We start from the raw sequence: 27132 nt of genomic DNA on the forward strand, positions 1-27132 counted from the left end.
CATGAAAAATTTATTAAGCCCATAATTATTAATTTGGTGACTCAATAAATATATCCTACAATAAATTCCTATTAGATCCAAAAAAGGAATGAAATTTCGATATTGTAGATGAAGTCTAAGCTGGACAGCTAATTGAAATCTGCGACATTGCTTAATAAAAAAAAAAACCATATTTATTGATGGGGCGGATCCGCACTGCCACGTGGGGAGATTTGGTAACAGGATCGGGACCGCATAGCAGTAAGTAGGTGCGTTCACATAGCAATCTCCTCCTGTTCCCCGGCCTTTATATCGCCCGACTTTCTAACTGAGAAAACGCCAAAACACCTTAAAGGCTACCAAAAAGAAATAAATTAGTCTCTCTCTCTCTCTCTCTCTCTCTCTCGATCGCTCTCTCTCTCCTCTAACCTCCTAGCGAAGAAAGAGACGATGGAATCTTTCCCCCCTCCTGGATCTCCCTTTTAGGATGGGGGGTCATTGATTCGCCGTCGTAGGAGGAGGAGGAGGAGGAGGAGGAGAAGAACGCGAGGAGAGAGGAGAGGAAGGGGGGCTGGGGGGTTGAAGATGTTCAAGTTGCACAGGCACAGGTCCGATAGATTGGGAGACAGGATCGAGTTCAAGTTCTCTAATTTCCAGGCATTCCAGGTGCTCTAATTGTTTTTGTATTTATTATCTTCTCTTTTTTCTCGATTTGATTTGACGCTAAATCGTTAATTATGTATTTTTTTTTTTCGTGTTTTCTTGCCCTTTTATTCTTCTTGGAACTGGGGCGGATTAGTTGGAGTCAGTGCATGAATGAAGTAAATGACTTTTGGTTTCTGGGAAGCAGTTTTGTGTGCAAAATTTGATCTTTGGAGTGCGGCATTAATCGCGCTTTGATTTCTCTCTTCAATTTTGGATTTTAATGGAAGTTATACAATTTTCTCCCTTTGTCTGCAACTGCAACTAGAAGCTACTCTAAATAAGGGATCTTTTTGGTGAAAATGGAGTAATAGGTTTTATCTTTTCTAGAGCATTCATTCTGCTGATAGTCTTCTTTGGCAATTAGAGTGATGAGTGCATAGTTTTAGGCAAGGTGGATTCTTGAAGATTATCTTCTTGAAAGGTGGGACTCTGCCTTTAAGCTCTCTTGACCTGAGACAATTAGAGAATTTGTCTGTGTTATTGGCGTGGAGGTTGGAGGATTTTTAAGGTTCATGCAGGAATGTGGGCATGAAAGAAGCAGAATGCAGTGGAATAAGGTTCTATCACATACCCATACAACCCAACAACGTAGCATGCAATAATTTTCCTCAAAAACATGCAAACAAGTGGATAATTGGTTAATGCAACTTTAGGAACCTCAAAGTCACATGCATATACTTGTACAGTTGCACCGATGTTAAATCCCTGCTTTGATAGGCTTGTCTGTCAGCATATCTGCCAGGGTTTATCATGTACCTCTTGCACCAAGAGCTAGAGAGGAGAGAACAGAAGAGTGCATAAGAGAGAACAGGAAGATGAATAAAAGTAGTGCCTATGGGTGGTGGGGGCTGCTTCCTTGTTATGTGAGGGTATGAGGGAAGCCCCGCTAGTTATTCTCCTGCTTATCTAAGGAGAGGGGGGCGCATGCTCTCCTTTATCATAAGCTAGGCTCACTAGCATGCTCTTCTTTGATAGGATTGGAACTTTTCCCCTTGAATTTAGGGCCAAGCAAACTCAGTGCAATTTGTTTACTATGCTTCAGGAGCTAATGTGTTGAGTCTAGGCCTACATACAATACTTATGGTCTCATCTAAGCGGCAACATGCGTTTCTGCCCTTTCAGGTATGCCAAATCACAATATAAGCTCATAGGACTCCACATGTGGGCTCAACTTTTTTTTTTCTTTTTAATAAAAAGGGTACTAGGTGTAAGATCAACTAAGATTAATTAATTGGACTTATGAGTCATGACATCTCATGTGAACCGATCAGCTAAGTTTTTAGTGATATGGGGAAAAATGTCGCAATAAGCTCTAAAACAGAATATCATGAGATACATCTCCCTACATGCGATGGTTCAACTATTTGTATTTTGCCTATCTACCCTATCAGTAACTTGTACTAGTCTTCCAGATATAATATTTAACACTATTGAATCCATATTTTCCAGAATAGGAGCATGTGGCGAATGAGGAACAATAGAGTTGACCCCACATAGTTGGGACAAGGCTTGATGGATAGGCCATGGTCATTTAACCCATAATTAATATGCTAACTCTATTAGGTTCTTATTTGATCAGACATTGCAGAAGATAGATATTTTATATTTATTTCTATGAAAATATACTTTACTGGAGATATAAAAATGAATTCTGATAGAAAAGTAGATGATTGAAAGATATCTGCTATGGCTTTTTTCACTATCTTGGATGTTTTAGTATAGAATGATAGAGGGAAAGATGATAGATGATGGTAAATCTAATATAGTTAAATATGAGGCGCTACTAACAACCCAGACCTTGTTGGGTACTCGGGTTATATCCATTCCTCTAGGTCATTGAGAAGTTAAATGTTTTTTAGAGAGTCTTGTACAATGTATGCTTGCACTAGTGGTTGTCATCTGATGTACACATGACTACAAGGTTAGAGCATCATGTGAAACTTGAAGTAAATCATTGTTAAAATAAATAAATAATAAATAGCTCATTATTAAAATTTGAAGTTCATTTTAACTCGGAGATTTGAATGATTATGCACCTATCATTTATATTTTAAGGATGTTGTGTGAACACTAACAACCCTAGAGGAAGGAAAAGTGGAGAACTGGCAATTATACAATATAGGCCAGTGAGCAACAACAATGAGAACAATATGTTGTAGGTAAGGTGTAAATGGGTAAGATGAGGCTTGTTTGAGCTGGGCTAGGAAATAAAATGGCCTTGCATGAGCTCGAGTCAAGTTGAGAAACCCCAACTCAAGCTTGGCTTATAGATAGTGGAGCTAGCTCGAGCTTGGCTCGTTTGTTTGAAAATCAAAACAAATCCTAACCCGAGTCCTAATTGAAACAAGAGAGAATGGCAATGAACTCATGGGGGCTAATGCTTGGATCTTCTACCCCTCGATGACCTTGATAGAGCGGAGTTGGTCCCTTTAGATTCCATGACTTCATCACCCCCACTACCAAAGAGGGGACGCCTCTGCCTTCTCTCCCCTTCCTACCTCCCTCTCCTTGGTGTCTTGGAACCGAGGTTGCATTCACCTCAATCCCCCCCCCCCTCTTGGGCAAAGAAAAGAGAGGAGAGGACCACTTTCTCCCCGCCCGCTGCCTTTTGGTGCCCCGGTGGCTAGGGATCTGGTGATCTCACTGGCAGAAACCTTCATGTACAAAAGGAGGCAGGGTTGGAAAACACTGCACGAAGGAAAGGGGAGGGAGGTTCCAGCTTTGTTGTTGTGGGCTTGTCGAGTTCTCAATAGATCTCATCCACCAGGGTGCCAGTGTCACCACTGCTCAATGACCTTGATGGGGTGGATGCCATGGAGAAGAAAGAGTAGGAGAGTGGCTGTGATGGGGTGGATTATCGCCAAAGATCGGAGAGTTTGGGAGAAAGGGCTTGAGGATTTTAATCAAAGCGGAAAGTGATCGTGGCTTCTATTGGTCATCACATTCCCATTAGATCCATTGGTTTTTAATTTAATGGCTCCATTATTTACTACATACAAATACAGATTATGATATATATTATCTATAATAATTATAATATAATATATAACAAAGAATAAATAATACGATATGTAAATAAATATCATATGATACATAAATACAAATAATATGATATAACCTAATGAGCTAACTCTTGATCCAAAAACAAACAAGCTGAGCCCAGCTCGAGTTTAGCTTGTTTAAACTCTGATCTTGGAAAACCAGCTCGAGCTCATCTCATCAACCAAACAAGTGAGCTATGCTCGAGCTGAAATTTGAGCCAAACATAAGCTGGCTCATGAACTGCTTGTCCGTTTCCAGCCCTAGGTGCTGGTGGAGATTAAATTTTTTAGATGGCAAGGGTAGACAAGAAAGGTGTTAAATGAGGATTACACATGGTACCAAATTGGATAAAATAACCCTTTCATGATCTACAATTTATGTTATAAACATGGGTCATTAGCTCCAATTGTCTGCAATAAAAGTCTTGCAGCACTATATAGCAAACTGATTTCATGGTATAAAGCATTAAATGCCTTGACGCAATCTCCAATCCTTAATAATATTATCGCATTTCAAATTTAGCACGTGAAAACTTCATCATAATATAAAGGAAGTCATAAGTTAACATTTTTAATAGTTATAGATATTCAAGTTTTATGCACTTTTTATTATACCACATTATTTTTTTTGCTTCATATCATATCTAAGGTTCATCCATGATATAATTGTTTAGGTCATGGTATGCCGTACCGGTCCGGCTTGAGACCGGTACCGGATCAGCGTGGAATCCGGTATCGGTACTTTATTGTTGAAGAACCGGTACGTGACCGGTTCGGACCGGCACGGGACCGGTTCGGACCGGCACGGGACCGGTTCGTACCGGGCGGGGCCACCACCGGTACGCCGACCGGTACTGGTACAGCGGATCTTGGTTCAGGTGTGTATGATCTTTTATAATAGTTGTCGATGACAATATCAATTGCTGACCATATTTAAATTCCAATATCAGAGCTACTCAGTAACATTTAGCTTTTATCCTCTGAACTTGCTTGATCTTTGAGGTTGTCACTTCATTATTATCAGTGAAGATTCGAAATTATATCTAGGTTCTTCATGGCGGACATGTTTTCTGTATATATACTTGATGCTGGTGTGTTTGTTTACTGTTGGAGATCTCTTATCTTTGAAAATGCTGCTGGAGCATATTGTAAGTGCAGTGCATTGTCTTTACGGAAACATGTGAATCCTAGAATTACATCTTGTGTGATGAAAATCTTAGCTTAATCTATCACTGGGTATACCTAAAATATCTGATCATGGCTACTCAGTACCGTTAGCTTCTGTCCTGGGAACTCATTTGAACTTTGAACTTGCCTTCATGATTACAAGTGAAGATTTGATACTTCATCAGATTCTCCTACCTTATGTCTTTTACGTATACATTTGATGCTGGATTTTTTAGCTTTCTACTGTTATGCAGAAACCACTGAAGGATAATGTAATTGTAACACTGCATTGTTTTTATTGAAACACGTGAACCTAGAATCAGTCTTTGAGCATGGCCATGGAAATAAATTCATCCAGTAGAAAACCTTAGCTTGCTTTGTCACCAGATACATCTAAATTATGCAATCCTAGCTGCCCAGAAACATTAACTTCTATTCTTCTGACTCACCAGATGTTTAAAATTGCCATGTTCATGATTCTCAATGAAAATTTGGAATTGCGTTTAGGTTATAACTTTTAAATACGTATTTATTGCTGATGCAGTTATTTACTAGTACACAGTGCTCTTATCTTTGTGAATGCTGCAGGAGATTGTTGTAATAACACTACACTGTCTTTATTCAAACACAAATCTAGAATCATTCTTTGAGAGTGGTCTTGCTAACAAAATTTCATTGATGAAAAGCTTTGCAATTTGATTTGTTCTCTATGTTATGAGCTACTTGAACTTCCATTCATTTAAGTGTCATTCCTTATTTATTTTTTGTTTATACAGGTTCCTAAAGGATGGGATAGGCTTTTTCTTTCTATCATCTCTGTAGAGACTGGAAAAACAATTGCCAAGTCCAGTAAAACAACAGTGCATGGGGGAACTTGTCAATGGACTGAGACTCTTTCAGAATCTGTATTCGTTTCTCAAAATGATGCATCAAAAGAACTTGAAGAATGTCAATTTAAAATTGTTGTTTCCATGGTCTGACACTCATCCTTGACTATGAATCAAATGCATATACATATACATACATAAATACATATATGAATGTATATATGTGTGTATGTGTCTCTATATATGTGTGTGTATGTATGTGTTTATCAAATAACGATTTAAAGCCAATTTTCATTGGCTGTATGTTAATGAAGTCGCTGCTCTGGTTGTTCTCTTGATGCAGGGATCAGCTAGATCTGGTATTCTTGGAGAGGTTACCTTGAATCTAACAGATTATCTAAGTTCAAGAGACTCTGGGTCTCTTTCATTGCCATTGAAAAAGTGCAACTATGGCACAATTTTACAGGTGAATGTTGTTCACTTTAGTCTGGTCCTCTGACTCACTTTCTGTAGCTTCTCATATATATACTTCATTGCCGTTGGTCTATTTTGACATCCCTATTCCAAAAAGGTCTTCTCCTTTTTATGTTGCAATTCCATTTAACTGATATATGTGTTTAAATGGAAAATTAATTATAAAAAAACTTTTGCATATTCTGAATTATGACAAAGTTACCTTCTAATAATGGCCAAGGAGATTGATGTGGTCGAAGTCAAACAAGTTGTAAAAAAGTAATAAGTGGTTAAATTTGGTTTTAGCGCAACTCTGGAAGTTGAATGCAAATTTGTCATATAATGAAAATGAACTATTTAATGTTGACATTTTTTCTTATAATTGATTTTAGATAGATGTTGGTTTTCCATGCTTGATCTGCCAATTTACAGAGAAGATTTAATGAAATGGATGAATAAATGCTTGTTACATGAACTTGGGTTCGTATGTTGGTTGTGGGTGGGTAAGTGTTGGATCATTATATTAAGAGATTTCTTCTTGCAGGATCATGCCCAAATGTCATAGCAATGTCTGTTGTTAAGTGTGGGATGTGGGTACTCTAGGCTAAATCAAAGTATACATGTAACATATAATAAATGTGTTGGGTGAAGTGGTGATTTTGATTGGTAGCTACATATGTCTGCGTGTACCTAAGGAAGTAGTTATCACTAGTGATAGGCACAATCAATGCAATTGAGAGGAAGTATGGATGGCTGCTATTTCCTATGTGATAAATGCATTCCCTCCCCTTGGCATTAAACTTTACGTAAAATGCAACCTAGCTCATTGTTGCCATTTTCATCATCATTGATAGATCCAAGGTTTGCTGAACCAATATTGGGCTCGTACTAACTAGCGACCAGTTTGGTGCAGTATTGGTACATACTACATACTGTACTAAGCCGAGGTGTATTGGAGATGAAAGATTGGGAGAAGAGGAGGGAAGAGATTGAGAAACCCAAATCCTAATCCTAGGAGGAGAACCGAGAGAGAGAAGATAAATGGGAGAAAGAGGGAGAGGGAGAAGGAGAGAGAGATCGGGGTGGGGAACATTGGAGACAAGAGAGGGAGCAAACCTAATCTTAACTCTAGAAGGAGGAGAATTAGGGGAGAGAGACAAGATGAAGGGGAGAAAGAGGAAGAGGGAGAGGGGGGAGAGGGATGGAGAGAGAGAGGTGTATCGAGGGAGAGGCATCGACGTCAATTGAGGACCCAAAATTGTGTTGGATCGAGGGAGAGGGCGTGCGCGTCAATTGAGTGAGAACCGTCGTTCAAGGGAGAGGGCATTGCTGTTGATCGCCGGAGATCGCTGAATGAGAGAGATCATTGGAAAGAGAGAGATCACAGAGAGAGAAGAATTGAGAGAGAGGGAGCGCTAGAGAGAAGCCTCTTGAACCTCTCGATGGTTTTATATATAAAAAAAAAAGAGAGAAAAAAGGGACTGCATCGACCAGTCGAACCATGTAGGTAACCGGCCGGTCCGGTTTGGTATTGCCTTAAACCACCTCATGGTTTGGTTGTCCTTGGTTCATACCAATACTCATAAATTTAAACAAATATAGAAAATCAACATCTTATATAAGATACGTCTTACTACTTCCTAAGATCTATGGTACCTTTGAACTTACACCTGAACAAGTGACAGTCTAGAATGTGATCTTCTGATATTTTTAAATTATAAATAAATACTTAAATCTGTTCGAATCATCGTTAAATTTTCCATTATATGTCCTGGTATTTAACTTTTTTTACTATTGCCAATTCTGAAACTTAGATAAACATCCAAATCAAACTAATATCTGTGTCCATACAACACTGTTATTTCATCTCTTTATTGAAGCCTTTGATATGTGAAACCATGTTGATTGCTTGTTGTGGAAATGGTTTTGATTGATACTCTTTGTGCATTTTTATCTGCAGCTCAGGATCCAATGTGCTACCCCAAAATCTAAATCCAGGTTTTGTACTTTTCAGTTGTGAATGGAGATTCTAGAACCTGCATAACAATAATGATTCATATCATTGTCCCAATTGCGCAGGGATAGAAAATCTTGGAGAGAAACATCACATCTTGAAGATCTAAATGCTAACAATGATGACATGGAAAACAAATCAGATGGATCCGATCATATGTTCAATAGACGTCTGGTGTCTTCGACAAGCAATAATATGGGCACTAATCCAGATGAACCTGGAAATAGGGTGTGATTCTCTTGCTCAAGATTAGTATTGATGCTTGCTTGAAAACACTTTTACATGGTTGCCTGATGTTAGATACTGATGTTTTTATGTTCTGGTACTAATTTATGTATAATCTAGATGCACTACATGTGTCATACACATATATCAAGGGCTCCCTTTAGTGTAGTATTGCATTTTTAGCTGACCATCTGGCAATAATAATGTTTGATGTAGTTATGAGTTTTCATAGTTGTTCCTCTTGAACTATTCTTATATGATCAGATTACTTGAGGCCAACATAAATCTGTTATCAGATCTTTGTTTGCTATCAGAGTGGAGGGCTACTAGATCTGCTTGTTAGGTCCTGAATTTACTTCTAGCCATGTTTTGTCTGCATGCTTTGTTAATGTGTTTGAAGCTTTGACCACTTTATGAAACAAAATTGCATCACTTTTTTCTCATATAGGTGTACCTTCCTTTATCTATGTACATTGGGTGGGTAGGATTATTCCATTTCCAACCACAAAAAACTATGCAGCTGGGCAAATCCACTTAAAAATCCTATTTTCTGATCCATTTCTACTCCTTGTCCTCTTCATCAAGTGGACATTTCTTACATCCTAACCTTATTTCCCACAAGTACAACAACAGCTACAGTGGCCAGTACTAATGCCAAGTTTGTGTATATTTTTTCATTTCTTCTTTTTTAGATCCATCTTGATTTTCTTCACTTTCCTTTAATTTTTTCCTTTTTCTTCTACTGCCAACTCTTCTTCATCTGACCATTTTTTCCTTTTTCCCATAATTTTTCCCTTTATTCTTCTTTGGTTGTGGCCTTGCAGCTTGCTGGCTTCTGCTTCCTGCCCTTCTCCTCCTCCTTTTTGCTAGGTATTGGCTATAATGGACGCAATATTGTTGCTACTCTCTTCTCATGGACTTTGGTCTTTCAACTTTTCAATATGAAAAATAGGTTTCACGATGCCCGTATCAGTGAAAAATAGCATATATATGATATATGCTCATGCTTTTTTGTGCATATGATAGTGATATATACAGTAAAACTTAGAAAGTTTTCCTCCCTGGCGATCCACCTAAGCACTTAGGCCGCCACCTAGCCCATATAGGGCGTCTGCCATTTGGCTTCACCTAGGTAGTTTGACAACCTTGCAATCATCTCACCTAAGGTGCGTCGTACCAGCCTGAACCCCATACCGATATTGTGCTAGTGTAGCACTGGTACATGGTTCGATACTATGACGGTGAATCTTGATCTCACCCATTGGAAATTCCTGCCTTAACATCACTATCTCAACTCACCAATGGAGATAACAGTAAACAGAAAAAAAAATATGCAGCAAGGAGTATAAAATGCCAATTCAAGAACAACTAAGATTGAGAACAAGCATGCTCTGGACAATTATGCAAATTCCCACAAATTAACAATCAAATAATAACATGCTGATTTCTGCATGACGAGACAGCAAGCACATAATTCACTGATTTCTAACTGGGCAAGAGCATTTTACTACAATGTTTGTCCCAATATTTCATCTTGATACTACAATATGCCTCAACAGAAATCAACTCATACAATCATAATCAGCTTTCAACAGCCCTCTTCCATGGCATCATGTGATTCATATGTTAAAGGAGGGCTACGATCAATTGACAAGACACATTGGATCACACAGATTCCATGCATTATGAGGAAACCATTGAAGTACAATCAGGATTGAACTTGTTGCAACCAGCACAATCAGCACAATCAAGATATATATCCCACAGCTACCCTTGAAATAGTGCAACGAGGAAACAACATGCCTTAACTGGGCTCCATACCATTGTATGGTATCAAAACAGCAGTTAAATGAAGAAATAAAAAGGTGATGAGAAAGAAGAGAAGCTGAGAAAGAAGGAGAGAAGGGAAAGAAGTCAGAGAGGAGGGATAAGAAGGATGCTGCAGAGTATAAAATTTACCATGTGGTATCTCTTCTATTGAAAAGGTATGCTAGTCACTAATTAGGGAAAAGAAGACATAAATGCCCTTAACAAGTGACTGGTCAAATATGACATAAGTTTGGGCCTTAATGGACTCCAATAAAGGACCAAAAACAACAAAATGAAATTAAAAAAAAACAGCCCCAAAATATAATAACAGCAGATTATTAAATAGAACTCCCTATTGATCAACATATATTGTTGGTAGTTGGATGTTTTATTAATTTATACAAGGATATCATATCAGTATGTTGGTTTTCCAGCTGAAAAAAGCTGTGCAATGTTTATACTAGTTGAAAAGAGGAGGGTATGGATGAAAAGACATGAAAATTGAGAATAACACATATTCCCCTGTTCTGCATGACTATCTAAATGACTAGCATCCTGTTCCTAGCCAGTTCAGAGTCTGATCTGGATTTTCCAGCATGCTATTCTTGTAAAAGCACATTAGGAAACTTAAATCCTTTATGAATGAATGCCCCATTTGTACATACAAAGCAAAGTGGAGCACATATTCCCCAATAAAATATAATTGGCTGGAGAGGCAGAACAATCAACCATCGGAGCTGAATTCTCTAACTAGATGCTTCTCATAGTACATGATTGATGCTATCCTCAATTTTGTAAGATAGAAAAAAGAGGGTAAGGGTTCTCACTTTTTTGCCTTGCTCTGTCATTTTTCATCCTTCGTTCTCAACTCTATGCCAACTTGCTTATTTCCAAATTGGAGATTAGATACAGTATACATCTTGACTAGCATGATGAAATCTTCTATACTAAAGCAATGAAGCAGCCTCTTAGCGTCAGGGCTGCAAAAAAGATTTATGATTTGCTGGAAAAAATAGAGTTGTTTGTAATGTGAAAATTCCTTTTATGAACAGTAGATGGAGATCTTTAGCGAGGTATAATAAAAGGTATGAAGATAGGAAAGAGGAGAAAGAAGTTCAGAGGGAAGAGAGACCTTAGTTGTTGGAAGCAGGGGCAGATTTGGTTAGGATTATACAGAAGCGGGTTTCTCAAAAAAATAAAAAGGAATAAGAAAACACTTAGGAAATTGGTGCAAGGATGAGTTTTCAAAGTGGGCATGCTACCTTTAGTAGAACTCTCTAGCTACTAAGAGAGAGATTAAAAAAAGCAGAAAAACCTATGCAAATGATTAAATTCATTCATAATCACCCACAGATCATACAAGATTCATCACTCTTTTTGGAACCATACATACAGGCATTCAATCAACTCTAAGACAATGTTTCCTAACCACAAAATTACTTCTTATACTTATTAATAGACTTAGGTCTGAATAGTTTGATCTAAAACAAAAGTCCTAATTTACTTCAAACTGCAGAAGATTAAAGTTGCTGCTTTCCTGAATCATCACTTCCCCAAGAAAAGGTAATGTTTGTGTTTAATGAATTTCTACATAGAAATCATGGAAGTTTCGTCAAAATGGAGCCACAATGACTAAAAAACTTTTCCTAACCTACTGGATCTGAGTAGGACATAGAGACAACAGTCCTACTCAAAATAGGATTGAACAATCTGCTAGAAAGTTAGCCCCAAGAATTAACACAAAAATCACAAAAAGTATAAAATAAAATTCAAACAACTGAAGTCAATGTATAAATTTCTGAACCTTAAGCCTTTGAATCCTGATTGTCTCAAGCATCTAGCATCTTCAAAAGAAAATGGTGAGAAGTAAGGCCAACAAGGAGGTGAAATGGGGTTAAAGTGGGGAATGGAGTAAGTTGTTATTAAAAGCTAAAGATTTATGTCTCAAAGCTGAGGTTTGTGAAGGAATGCAAGCTGGTAGGGTCTGATTGGATTTTGGAATAATCAAGACCTGATGTATTTGAATTTGGTGAAACCTTTGAATCAAAGCCTCATTTGCTTTTATGTGGTTTGGGTTGGATCAGGTTCAAAAAGAATTATTCTTTTATTCTATCCAGTTTTTTGGTCAAATTGGATTAATGATACTTCAAAATAAGCTTAGAGACATGTAAAGATTGCATGACTCTATATTATGTCACTAAACATATAATGCAAGAAAATAATTATAACACATATATTATCAACAACACATTTCATTTAAGACTAATAAGTGAGAACATTTAAAGTTACCATTAACAATAAAAATAAATGAGTACTATATAAAAGTTATTAGTAAAAGAACACTAGTCTCTTACATTTGAGGAGAGTTAGGATGGGTGGGAATATATGTAACTATGAATTTTCTGCGACTTTCAGGTTCAGATCAGGTCCCACATGACCTATTAAAATCCACATTTGAAGAGGGTTAAAATTTTTGATCCAAAACTCCAAATGATGTTGGTTTGGATGAGATCAGGTCAATTTATGTCAGTTTCAGATATGGATAGAAATCCACTTGCCATAGGATATATAAGCTTTGTACATTGTGGAATTTCAGGTCCGCTCTTCTGGATGGAGCTTGGATTTTAAATCTTCTAAATGATTTAATCACTCCTTCAGACCTCCTATTTTTTGGCTAGACGTTGGATACTCTTGTTTGCTCTCCCTGCATAGCACATTATAGTAACCAAACAGCCCCCTGTTGTCCAAAGGGTTATGTCATTTAATTAAATGTATAAGTTATTTCTCTCGGCAAGCATTGCATACCTTTTCTTGTTAATATATGTTATCTGAATTTTGTGAGACTGTTTATGTAATATAAGACAATGAATGGGAATATTTTTTGCATATTGAAAAGGAGATGGATTTGTTTGCAGCCTGTTATTATTGGTGATGTTTTGATTTGGTTATGAGCTACACTTTACTATGGGTATTTGACGTGTTTAGGCTTCTTTTTTTCCTTGTGTTCAGTGATGTTGCTTGTTTTCTTCAGGACAGAAGTTTCTCAGCATCAGGGTCCCATCGGAGTTCTGACTCGGGAGATAGTTCCATAGGAAGAACAACTTTTTCTCCCAGGAACAGCTCAAATGGGGGAGTGTACATGGGGAGACAAGATTCAACTGACTCCCATGTTAGTTCAACGTATAGTGCAGGCCCAGGTGATGACATTTCTAAATCAAATCAGTCATCCTTCAATTCTAGGGCCTCAGGATCCTCCTTGAATACAAACCAGTGGCAAGAGACTGCAGCACAAACATCCATGAATGGCCTTGCTCCATTATCAGTAAGACCCTCTGATTCTGCTAAAGATCTCCTCGAAGCTGCTGAAGAAACCATTGAGGAACTTCGTGATGAGGCTAAGATGTGGGAGAGACATTCTCGAAAGTTAAAGCTTGATATTGAGAAATTAAAGAAGGAATGTTCTGACAAATCCAAGCATCACACAGAACTTGAAATGGAGCTTTCAGCTGCATACACTGAACGTGATTCTCTGAGACAAGAGGTTGAACATGTGAAATCATCATTAGACGAGTTAATGACAAAACAGACAAATACTGATACCGGCTCTGCCAAAATTGAAAGTATGATCCATGTGCAAAAGGAGCTGGAAGATGAAGTGAAGTTTCAGAAAGAATCCAATGCCAATCTAACACTGCAGCTCAAGAAAACACAAGAATCAAATATTGAGCTTGTTTCTATTCTTCAGGAAGTGGAAGAGATCTCAGAAAAACAGAGATTGGAGATAGAAAACCTAACAAAACAAAATAATGTAAGTGAACTTGATGGGGACCTGAGGAGTCCAGCAATGTCTGAAACTGATGTAGAATGGAGAAGAAAGCTATCTCTAAAAGAGGAAGAAATCATCAAATTAGAAGAGAAGCTGTCTGATGTTCTGAATGCTCAACACAGTGAAATGGTATCTGGTGAAAGTCATTCTGACCTGATAAGAGAAATTGAAGTATTAAAAGCTAAAGTGCAGGAGCTAGAGAAAGACTGTGCCGAACTTACAGATGAGAACCTAGAACTCATATTTAAGGTGAAGGAATTAAGCAAGGACATCAAAGAAGGGAAGGATTTTCATGGTTCTAGCTCCCCCGAGTCTCAGGATAATAATTCACCTGATAATATTGAGTCTGAAACTGACTTACTTAAATCACATATATGTCATCTGGAGGAGGAGCTCAAGAGGAAGGAAATGTCAACTGAAGGATATATGGTTGAGTCATCAGCAGCCATGCTCAATGACCTCAAGAAAAGATGTGCTGATCTTGAGTTTGAACTACAACAATTTAAGGATCAAGCATGTGATCTTGAGATAAAGCTTCAGAAAAGCCGAGCGGACATAGAAGAAAAGAACTTAGAGTTAACTGAACTCCAACAAAAACTTGAAAACTTCCATCATGCTGACTTAGGGAGTTTTGACATAGTTACTGAAAGAAGAGAAACAGAATCATGGAGCACATCAGAAATGCCAAGATTATTTTTTGAAATGAATAAGCAACTTCATATGGCTCTCTCTCATGTAAGGAGCGGATGCTGTGACGGTAACTCTGTTGCAAATAGAGAGTTTGTTAGTGATCCTGATTTTAAGGTTCCCATCACCACAGATACAATTACTGTAAAGGAGCAGGCAGTGGTTATGAAAAATCTGTTACTTGAGTTGAATGAGCTATTAAGGGGCTGCAAGTTTATATTTCAACATACAGATGTAATGGTTGAGAATGGTGGTGTTGATTCCACTGAAATAGAAGAGCAGCAAAAAAATAAGAGTTTATTAGAACAAGAAATTGAAAACCTGAAGGAAGAAATGCAATCCAGAAGCAAGGGCATTAATAAAGAGTTAGAGGAAAGTAACTCTAAGATAGAGGAGCTCAAGGCTGGAATGTTGTTTAAAGAAAAGGAAACTGATATTCTGAAACATTCCAAAAGGGGACTGGAAGATCTGATTTCTAATCTTCAAAAAGATAAAAGTCAAGTGGAAGAAGATTTGGCAACTGCACATAGAGAAAACAGTATGACCTTGAAATGCTTGGAAGATGTGCGTCATGATCTTATGGAGCTTACTAGCACCATTGAATCTCATATATCTGCTAATAAGATACTAGAAAGGAAGTCAATTGAACTTGAAAGTTGCAAAAACGAACTAGAGTTGCATATATCTGAGATGGAACAAGAGAATGTACAATTATCAGAACGTATATCTGGCCTAGAAGCTCAATTAAGACATTTAACAAATGAAAAGGAGTCAAAAAGACTGGAACTAGAAGATTCAAGGTCTCTTATAGTGGATCTTAAGGATGAAATTGAAAAAAAGCAAGCTGAAATGGAAACACAAAAAGTGGAATTGAAACAAAAACTACAAGAATCACAAAAACGGTTGCTAGAGGCAAAAGAGGAAGCAGAGGTTTTGAGGAGATCCCGTTCAAAATTACAATCTACAGTTGAGAGTCTTATTGAAGAGTGCAGCTCTCTGCAGAAGTTAACTGAAGACTTAAGGAGACAAAAATTAGAGTTGCATGAACACATTACACATCTGGAGATCGAATTGGATGAGTCACAAACAAAGAGTTCTGATTTTTGTAAAAAAGTTCAGTTCTTGGAGGTAAAACTTTCTTCCCTGCAAAAGGATATTGCTTCAAAAGAGACATCACTACTGTCTGAACTGGAAAGTATTTTCCAAGAGCACAAGGAACATGAAGAGGGCTTAAGACAGGCCCATATCATGTTGGATAAGATTCAATCAGAAAAGACAGTTGAAGTAGAAAATCTTGAGAGAGAGATCGCACATCTCACTGCACAGGTGTCCTCAACTCATGATGAACAAGAAAGAGCAGCATTAGATGCAGTACACGAAGTCTCCAGCCTGCGATCAGATAAAGCTAAACTGGAATGTAGTCTTCAGGAGGTCAATGAGAAGGTTAAGCTGTATGAGACTGAGCTGCAAACTCTGCGACAGGAGTCTAAAAATAAGGTGCACGGGTTAGTTGATTTGCTTAATGCTTCCAAACAGAGTGAGGAAATGTTGATGACTGACATCAAGCATATGCAGAGACTAATGGAGGATGTCAAATCTAGTGAAGAGAAATACAAAAGAATGGCAAATGAACTGGAATTAAAGCTTAAAGCTTCTGATTATGAAAAACAACAAACAATGGAAGAGATTTCCAGATTAAAGGTTCAGCTGCAAAAAATAGCTCATCTTCAGGATGAAATCTTGGTTCTTAAAAGTTCTCTAGATGAGGCGAAGTTTGAAAAGGGAAAACTCGAAGAGTTGCTGCGGTCAGTAACTGAAGAATGTGAAGAATTGAAAACAGAGAAAGTTTCATTAAAGGAGAAAGTTGCAAATATGCAGAAGGCTTTTTATGATGGTGAAGACGACAGACGCAGTAGAATTGCCTTAGAAGAAAAGCTTCTGAGACTTGAAAGTGATCTGATTGCTAAAGAAGCATCATATGCTTATGAAGCAGAGTTGAAGAATGAACTTAATCGGATCAAGAGAACAAACAGTGAGTATCAAAGAAAAATACAATCATTTGCACAGGAAAAAGACGAGTTAATGAGGAAAGCTCAACTAATTGAGAGGGAAGTGATGCCAAACAATGATCAAAGTCGGGATGACAAAGTTTCAAGCGAGGTATGCCATCTGAATGCAGATCTGAAGTTTTTTACTTTCATCCAAAAGCTCAAGTTCCCTAAAAGCTTTTCTTATGTAATTTTCTATTCCTAATTGTTCAAGTATAAATGAGCTTTTCATATGCATACTGACCAAACAGTCCGACATTTACTACAGAGTGGGATGGAGAGACATACTAGTGAACACCATGAAATGGAGAGGCGAGCACAAAATTCTCAAAAGCGTGACAAGCATTTCAATGCTAGTGAACAAAAGATATCGGTATAATCCTTTGGTTCTATTTCATTCTTTATGGATAACAAATGCACGTTGTCAAAAGTATTTAGACTGCAAATGCATCCATATTTTTATGTGTCATATGCTAGTTTTGAACAAATATTTTTCTTGGGATCTAATATTAACAAATGTAGAAATTCAGGAAAACCATACAAGCCTTACATCTGAACGAAATCAAACTACTGATGGATATTAGTACTTCCAGTCATAGATGTAAATGTGATGTTATTATGAAATCCTCCTAGCTGAGTTCTTTAACAACTTTATGGCATGCTACAAATAAATTTTTATGTTTGCTTAAAAATGTTTTGATCTTTGTTAAAGAAGTTTAAATTTAGGCAATTCATGGATCCATCTAGAAATATCCGCACTAATTTCTTTCATAGTTTTCTTCCTTGTTGATTTTGAATATCACAAGTTCGTAACTGTTTGTGGTTATCGAATAATTGTTAGCTCTTAGATGAAGTTAATGAGAAACATCATCATATCCAACAAATGAGGGGATCTATATGCCTATATTATTATTATTATTTTAAAAAAAGCAGAAAGTGGAAATCTCTACGAGCTTTTAAGTTAAGAACTAAAATAAACAAGGTTTTTGCAAATTGCCCCTTATATTGTGCATTTATTACATATAAAGACCCCCTTTTTTATTTACAAATCAAGCTATTTTTTGTATTTTTGCATATAACATAAGGAGTTCACTATCCGCTAACAGAGAAGGAAAAGTTGTTATTGTAGGTGTTTGGATGGAGTTTTATGACAAAAATACCCTCGATACATTAAAATTAGCTAAGTTCCCTTCTTCACCCTTTCTCGTCATTGCAAAAGCCAGTGGACAAGATGAAGAGAATGAAGATGGGTTTGAGGGCATCGGTGGAGTGGGTAGGAGAAAGAATGTGATGGAGTGGGTAGCAACGAGGATGCGTTGGACACAGAGTGGAGGCCGTTGAGGCCTAGCTAGCGGATGGAGAGGGTGTTGTGATTGGAGACAAGGAACCAAGTAAGGGAACAATGAAGGGTGGCAATTAATATGGGTGGATTAGAGGACATACTTGCAAATGCAGGAGATGGCAAGGACAAAGTGGTGGAGGGTGTGGGAAATGGATTCGAGGTAGCCAAGGTTGGTGGGGAGGGGTTTGGAGTGAGGGTGAGGGAAGGAGAGGGAGAGACAGGAGAAGAAGCTAAACTTGGCATTGACGAGATGAAGAAGGGAGTGGCAGGCTAGAGGGTCTGGCTTGGAGGGATTAAGGGAGTCGAGGAGGTGGTTGCATAGGGTATGATAGCAAGTGAGAGTTCGCCGAACACCATCACTGCTAACATCCTCCACCTCCACCTCGATGACCCCTCCACCCCTTATGAACCCTCCTTCCTCAACCTCCACGTCCACTCCACCCTCCACTTTTCCCACTACTTTGCTGCCCTCCTCTCCAACCAATGGTTCCCTACTTGCAGCAACTCCCCCTTCTCCATCCCCTATTTCAACCTCACTGTCCACTTAGCAGTCACTATAGCCACTGCTAGCTACTCTTGAAGCCCAGTTGACCTCACCTCTCTGTTCTTCTCCTCCTCTACACACTCTACTTCTCCGACATAATCCTCATCGCCACTGTTGCCTTTGAGATACATGGCTTGATCTTGTTACCGATCCATAGCCACTCGAAAGTTGTTGCCATGAAGGCCTTTAGGTGAGGGATTTTGATGGAGGCATGCAGACATCAAAGGAAAAGAGAAAATTAGGAAGGTTTTCAACCTCATAGTTCATCCGAGGTCTAAGGTTCGCCGTCTCGATACCGGACTCTGTATCGGTGCCACATTAGCACTATGTCGGTATGGTATGGTATAGAGTTTTTTTTGACGTACTGAATGTCGGTACGCCATCCGTACTGGATACTGGTACCAACTGGTACGGTACGATATGCCCCATACCGACCGGAGGCGTACCATATCCATTTTGGCTGGTACGGCATACTATGCCGAGGGCTATCCTATCATTTGACAACTCAAGTTGCTTTAATCGTAGGTTGAGGTTAATTTTTGTAATGAACCATTAACATAAGATTTTATGTGCGAAATCATGTCGTTAGTTGTCTCGCTTCGTGAATAAGGACAGGAGAGTCTTTGTATGTCATAAGGGAAGGGGGGGGGGCAAGATGCAGAAAGCCCTATAAAAAAATTGAACTGAAAAGTCAGAATTTCTGATTTAATATTTTGTGTAGCCAAAGAAAATATTTTTCTTAAAATACTTTTGGAAGGATTTTGTAATAAGTTATGCTTTCTTTTTGACTTGAACTATTATTCGTATCCAAATTTCCTTTCCATGGTAGAAAATTAAGGCTTTTTTGCAGATGGATTTTAGTACCTGTAAAATCCAACAATTTTGGAGTCAATGAGCATTCTAATTCCTCCCTACTTGCTTTCTCATCTCAATCAACTTCGCTCTTATTGAAGTTACTCTTGGATATATTAAAACAACATCCAAACAGCTTCCTAAGGTATAATGAACATAGATATGCCCTCATTCAAATTCATGGTGAGCTATCCAAAATGATTTTTCAACAAGTCATTACAATTTGCGTATCTTATTGTATGTTAGCCCAAATGTCAAGTGATTTGGATATTTTCTGCCATCATTTAAAATATACAATTTGTCTCTTCATTGATAATGTTCATCTTGTGACAACTTGTTATTTTTGGTAAGGCTGGGTAATGCAAATCAGGATAAGTGGCGTGAATTCTTGAATTGGATGGCCTACTATGTATTTTGCCATTAATAATAACTAAGTTATGCCTTGAGAGTATGATAACTACCCCCCTCATTTAATATCAAATCATTTATATTTTGTTTAAGTTGACTTCTGGGGATGACAAAAAGGCTTAGCTATCTACCAAAAATTTTTCTTAATCCTACTTTCACCTTGCCTTTGTTAACCATACAAAATAAATCAACATCAAAATACAAGGATCAGAATCTCATGTTCAAGCCCAGACCAGTAGATTAAGGTAGGTGGGGTATGGACCAGTCCGAGTTATTATTAGGAATATCAATTAAGAAACCTTTTAAACTTCTTTTTTTCTGATGTTTTACACCATTTGAAAGTGCAAACAATTTTGAGGCAAGCAAACTAATGACAAACAGATAAACTAGTAAATACGAACTTATGTACATGCAATATCTTAAGAAAATGGTAATAGAAGACATTTTCTTACATGATATTCATGTAAATAAGGAATTGTTCCCTATTTGACTTTAATAAAATAACTCAAAAGTACAAATATCTTAAGAATAAAGAGTGGTTTCTTAGCTTTAGTTCAAATTCCAAATTTTTATGGCTGGGCTTTTAAATGCTAAGATCTTTCTCAAATCTTAAAGGCCCAAAACATTTTTTTTGTCTAATAGTGTCAAAACTAAAATTTTAAGTTTGGCTAAAACAAATCCATTTTTGCCAAAACAGTTTGGTTTCGGCTGTGAGATTGAACTGAAATTAACATGAAGTTTTGGGTTTTAAATAATTTCAGCAGTCTCAGTCAATCTCAGTCAAAATTGACAAGTTTGGTCCAGTTTCTGCAACTTTGCCTAATTTTGGCCAAAATTGACTGATTAGCCATACATGTCTTTTAAGTTCTATTTTGATTTTTACAACCATATTAGGGTACATCTTCATTTAAGTAGATAGGCTATATAACTGGTTTTGAATAGAATTTTATTCAAAAGAGGTGATAGACAATAAGTTTAACCATTGAGGGGCTGAAACCTCTAAAACGACGCTTAATACAATACTTTATAATGAATAAAAATACATGCATTTGACTAAATAGCCACTTAACCACAAATATATTTAACAAGCCCAAATTCAATATATTTATGAGTTTACTTGAAATATAATATAACAGATTTTTGAACAATTGATGTTCAAGAAGCAAATTAGACATACATAGGCTTCTATATTTCACCTAAATGCAATATTAACCTCATCATAAAATTGCAAAAACTACAAAAATAAGGACCTACGTAACACAAAATACTCTAAAATGTTGGTAGTCATATTCCTTTTTTTTTTTTTTTTGAATTTTCGAATTTTTCACCAAATCTTTGAAACTTAGAGCGAAGATTGCAAAATTACTGCAAACTTCCTAGCCCTGGCCAAAATAAAATTGAAACTGAGTTTTCAGACCGTGGCTAAAACCAAAATTGCAGTAAGAAAACTATATTTTAGTCTCCAAAGTATCTTGGCTAAAAGGGCACAAGACGACTGTGAACACTAAAACTAAAATATTCAAATGCAAGCATCATACACAGACAATGTGTGTATATATTCCTCTATCTACATGATGGGATATTACACATGCAAGCCTGTGAGGCACTTGATGTGACATAGAAGTGGGACTGGATTTCTATGTTAGAAACAGGGTGGACAACAATACTATGTTCCTTGGTCTAGTCAATGCTGATAATAGACTATTTCATCCTACATGCACTATAATCTTCAATATAAATTATTAATTTATTGATTTTCCAGTAATCTAGTTATATTTTCTATTGTTATGGAATATAGTTTTAATTGCAAGTTAGGAAATTATATATCAAACTAGAAATTAAGAAAAAAATTCAGCATGCATTGTGTGGGATGACTAGGGCATTTAAAATGAGTATAATTATCGTATTTATGCAAAAACATATAACTACATTAAAATGATTTGGAAATAAAAATTAATGACAAAAACGTAAGACCTTCACTGTAATGACCCGGGGCCTTACCAAAAAAGGTCCCAAAAAGTTATTGATTGGAGTCCATAGCCCTGCTTAAGTACCTAAGACCTCTCCAATGCACTCCCAATGTAAAACTGCTCTCAAATTCACAGATTTCATATGTTAAACAATGCACTAATGGAAATGAGACTTGAACTAGGTTTCTTTAACTTGGTGGTTTGATGGATTAAGCACCATAATTGCTTTCAAATTAGATGAAACAAAAACAAGGAGGTTTGCTTCCACCTAGTCTTATGTGAAGGGCATGGCCTAGTGTTGAACTGTTATTGAAAAATCCTATTCCAGTCGCTTACCCCTGGTTGAGGGAAGAGAAATAGGGGAGTTTTCAGGACTCCTTGAGGAAATCATAGAAAGAATAAATTAACCAGGAGTATGTGGATTAGCTTACTTCTAGCCCTCCTTACACCCGAATAAATGCTCTACCTTGTAGGCTGTAGTTTATTCTGGCTTAAGTGCAAAAGATAAAAAAGCTCTACTGACTTTTCAAAATACCGCTTTACCCTCAGAATAAATGGCTGCTTTTCTAGCATTTGGCTGGTGGTTGGACTAAGGGGGCCTCATTTTACCCGCAAGCAAACACAGCCTTAGTATGTGTTGTTGGATTCTGGCAATATTTAAACAGCATTCTGGGACTCCACATGCTTGTAGTATAATGGAACCTTTAGATCAAGTAGTTGAGATGTATGGTAGGTAATCTGATGGTATTCAAATCTTGCATTAAAAGATCTAGTAATGAAAGAGGATACAAACATCTGCTTCATCAATAGATAATATACAGTGGTGTTATAATCTTCATAGTACTATCAATACAGATGTACGACAAGTACACAAAATGAATAGCATGTAAATCACATGTAACTCATTAGTCCATGCATACTCGCGAATATGACTGCAACATGATAATCTTTCTCATTTTAACTCTCCCTTTCTCTCTTTTACTCTCTGACACACACACACAACCTGGAGGACTTTGTTTTCCGTATTGAAGTTAGCTGGCACTATGCAAAGGTTCTGTTACAGAATATTCCATATCTTCTAGTACTCTAGGATGCTAGCATCATATAGCCTCCAAACTTCCTAGAAAACTTTTAGTTGTCACCCCCTTATGTTTCAGTTTCAAATCCATATGGCAATAGATTTTATTCTTCCCAAGTGATGGATTTAATTTCATAGCTTTGTTATTTATATATTTCGAGCTTGACCTGAGGGTATACTTAAATGGCAAAAGTTCTAATGTAACTCACTCATTGAAATCATAATTATCACAAATGCTTAATTTCTTTGTCGTGGCTTATATTCTCAACTATTTCGATTGTAGTATTCATTCATGTCTTCAGTAATGAATATTGACTAAGATTCTATGTGCTATTTCTTTCATTTAACTTCAGTGTCTTTTTGGGTTTCTAGATTGTTGTCTAATGAACAGGTAAAGTTTGCATTATAAATTAACTACCTAAGAGAAAGCAATGGTAGGAAAACATCTGCTTGGTTTTGATTATCTTAATGTTATTTGATGTCTCGCAGATTTAAATAATTATGCTTTTGGTTTTTCTTTTCTTTTTGGTGATTTAGGGGGAAAATGAACTTCGGGATCATATGGAAAGGCCACAAGTCAGCAAAGAAGTTGACCTTGAATCAAAAGTCCACTTACTTGAAAATAGACTTGCTGAAGCATTGGAAACAAAAAACATGTATAAAGTCCAACTTCAGAGGTAAGTGAATTCATATTTATATTTATTTCTGTTCCAGGGTCTTGTTAAGAAAATTTGGTTTCATTAAAACCTTTTATGTCAATTAACATAAATGATATAATTGACCATAGTTTTGAGAAATTAACCTTATAGGAGTCTCAGGGAAAAACCTAAGTCTCAATTAACTATTATTAAATATATGCCAAATTGTCGTTCCCTTTTAGACAATTGCAATATAATGCGTAGTAGCATGGCAGCTGACCATAGGATAGGTCACACAAACTTTGCCATTTCATATAATAGGTCATGCATGTATCAACTACCAAGGCCCCATTTGGGGGAGTTTTTGGAAGGCCAAAAAGCATTTTTTAGCCCTCCAAAAGCGCTTTTAGATAAAATAAGGGTGTTTAGTAAAATTTTCAGAAAGCTGTTTTAGCTTTCTGAAAAAGCTAAAACAGCTTTTTGGAAGAAGCTCTATTTTCGAGCTTCTCCAAAAAAGCACTTTTAGAAATTGTCGGAAAGCTGTTTTGAGTTATAATAATTTGTTTTGGACCAAAATATCCATAATAAAATATAATAATTACATAGAGAGATAAATAGTCATCGAAAGGGTGGAAAATTAATTTGCGCTAATAATTATAATATTTTATATCTTTATTATTGTATTCTACTATAAATATTATATTATATTATATCATAATACATTAATATGTTATGTTAAATAATTTAATATTATGTTATATTATGCTACAGTCATCGAGAGGATGGAACATTAATTTATGCGAATAATTATAATATTTTATACCTTTATTATTGTATTATACTATAAATATTATATTATATTATACCATAATATATTGATATGTTTTGTTAAATAATTTAATATTATATTAAATTATTATCTATAGTATACAATATTATATTACTATATTATAATAAGATGATATTACATTACATTAATATTATATTATATCATATATTTATATATTAATACATATTATATTTTATTATGCTCTATTGTATAATACTATATAATATCCTTTATGCTCATTTTGTCATATCAAAAGTACTTTCTCAGTTTGTTTACCAAACATATGTTAAAATTCTACAACACTTCAGAAATGTAGTTATCAAACAGCAAACAGCTTTTTATAAAAACTCTACTTTAAAAGTTCTACTGCCAACAGCTCCCCCAAACGGGGCTCAAGTCCCATTAAAATTAAGGTAGCTCATTCTCCAAACGAATGCCTTGCAGAAAATAAACATGTGCCCCACTTGTGATCTATCAGCAACATGCCTTGTAAAAAGTAAATATGCACAAAAGTAGCAACATCAGTGAGCATTCTTACTGACTGAGAAGTTGATCGTGCATGCAAAATGAGCTTCATCCAATTTCTTGCTTGCAAAAATGAAGCTTGAAATGTGGAATGCAAAATTTATTGAGAGAATGTTGAGCTTTGTGAGGGTTTCAGCACCTTTTGTTGTGCCACTTTAGGTAAAGAGTCAGGGTAGATCCCCTTATTCACCTTCCATATTTCAGCTTATGACAATCTTCTAGTGAAAAGACAAGTTCTAGGCACTTTCATAAGATAATTTTAATGGAAGGATGGTTAAGTAAACAAAATTTCTGAATGCTATTATTCTTGATAACTAACCATTGCTAGCTGCTATCTGATGAAATCCTTGTCCAGCTTATTCCATTGAGATCCACCACATATAAAACACCAGGCAACATGTGACATTGTTCAAACAAAACACACACTAGTGTAGCTGGCTATAATTTTTTGTTCTTGTTCTACTACTTAGTTCAGGCACTTACAATGCAGCTGCAATTCCTGCTTGGATTGTGCTGCTTCACTTTCCTTACCCTGGTATTTATGAAAAAGGATAGGGAAGATTTCAGAGTCTAGATGTGTGGATCACCTGTTTTTGAGTCAGCATTCGTATGGTTTGCAACAAACAGTGTATGCATGTTTTGAGCCATTTTTGAACAGCTCTAACAACTGCTTTACTCCAAATCGTTATGAAAACAAGACACAGCACATGGTATTCTTGAGAAGAATGCTATTTGAATACTTAAATCGTTGATGTTGGGAAAAATCTTTATCTGGTCTATCAGCTTCTACCCTGGTGATAATATCTACACATGTAGGCATTTTTTCTTACCCGATCATTAGAACTAAAGGTCTCTAGGCATTTTTCTCCACAATTAACTGCCCGTGGTATCAAATTTGATTAGAGCAAGGCTCATATTTACCCATTACTTTTCCTGTGTCATATTTTTTTTTAGATTTATTGATGAGGAGGGAAAAAATCAAACTGAAGTTCTCAACAAAACTACAAGCAATAATGACACCAAGATCAGCAACAATGACAAGATATCATCATTAGAGGTGGAGTTAAAGGATATGCAAGAACGGTACCTCCAAATGAGCCTCCAGTATGCTGAGGTGGAGGCCCAGCGCGAAGAACTGGTTATGAAGCTCAAATCTATGAAAAAGGAGAAGAGGTGGTTCTCCTGAACTGGAAGGCCTCACCAGGTCACTTTTTCTTCCACAAGGACACGTAGATTTCTTTCCTCACTGGTATATATTTATCGTCATGTCATTCATAATCTTGGTCAATTTCCATTTTTTCGTTAATGTCTTGTATGAAAATTTTAGAGATGTAAGCAAGCATCAAGGTGTCCAACTTATGATGGCACCGAGGAATCCGAAAAGTATATAGTGTATCCACCAAGGTTATTGCTCTTCTGAACCGAGTCCATAAGAGAGTGTATATATGGATTAACCTCGTTGTCTTGGAGGATTGTTCGGCGGAAATATATATGGAGATCATAATGGCTGGATGGTTGTCACGGATCTTATACGAGGCCTGACTGATGCAAACTTCTAGATTTTGCGGAGATGTATGACTGAAACCAGAGTTATTCTTCGAAGAAAAAGCTAGAATCTGAGTGGTAAAAAGGACTTTGAAAGCTCAGTAACTTTCAGGGTCCCACATATTCATCTGCAAGCAAAGCTGGGTTTTGGTTTGCCTCGCACGCATGCAGCAGGAGGTGGTAAGAGTAAGTTTTCTATTGTAAATAAATGGGCACATTTGCTGGATGGAGGTATGTAACCTGGAAGAGGACACAAATCTGGAGGATGTGTGCTGTTATTATTGAAGTATTTCAAAGATACTGCCCATCTGAGCCCTTTTTGGATCGTTCGACGAAAACAACCTGGATCAGTCTAAACCTGCAAACAAAAGCTCACAAAAAAAAAGATGCTGAACAGACCTAACACAACCTGAAACATATGTTGCGTAGCAACTTTGAAGCTGAGAAACGCATTATAATTTGTTCTTTCAAAAAAATAATGGCAATATATCTTGCCCATCTTATTGAAGTTCATATTGTATGCAGCTCTACTTTCTCCATACTCGCAAAGCTATCCCCATCTCATGGGATTATCATTTATCAGCTCTTTTTAGACAATTGTACTACATAATATATTAATT

General features: G+C 36.7%; 1 protein-coding gene across 2 annotated transcripts; it reads left to right on the forward strand.

Moving 5' to 3' along the window:
• The first annotated feature begins 297 nt into the window (after nt 1–297).
• LOC103716993 (uncharacterized) lies at nt 298–26837 on the forward strand. Of its 2 annotated transcripts, XM_089929567.1 has the most exons (10): nt 341–645; nt 4400–4603; nt 5669–5866; nt 6063–6185; nt 8133–8170; nt 8252–8414; nt 13252–16893; nt 17050–17154; nt 23513–23652; nt 25922–26837. In XM_089929567.1, the coding sequence occupies exons 3-10, from the start codon at nt 5864–5866 to the stop codon at nt 26151–26153; spliced, it is 4446 nt and encodes a 1481-aa protein (XP_089785693.1). In that variant the 5' UTR covers nt 341–645; nt 4400–4603; nt 5669–5863; the 3' UTR covers nt 26154–26837. The 2 variants fall into 2 exon arrangements, with proteins under 2 accessions (XP_017700665.4, XP_089785693.1); XM_017845176.4 differs by lacking the exon at nt 4400–4603 and having other exon boundaries at nt 298–645.
• The last annotated feature ends 295 nt before the right edge of the window (nt 26838–27132 follow it).

The sequence above is a fragment of the Phoenix dactylifera genome, chromosome 3 (genome assembly GCF_051530095.1).
Source record: "Phoenix dactylifera cultivar Ajwa chromosome 3, Ajwa_hap1_PhDact_Kaust_v1.1, whole genome shotgun sequence".
Taxonomy (NCBI): Eukaryota; Viridiplantae; Streptophyta; class Magnoliopsida; order Arecales; family Arecaceae; genus Phoenix; species Phoenix dactylifera.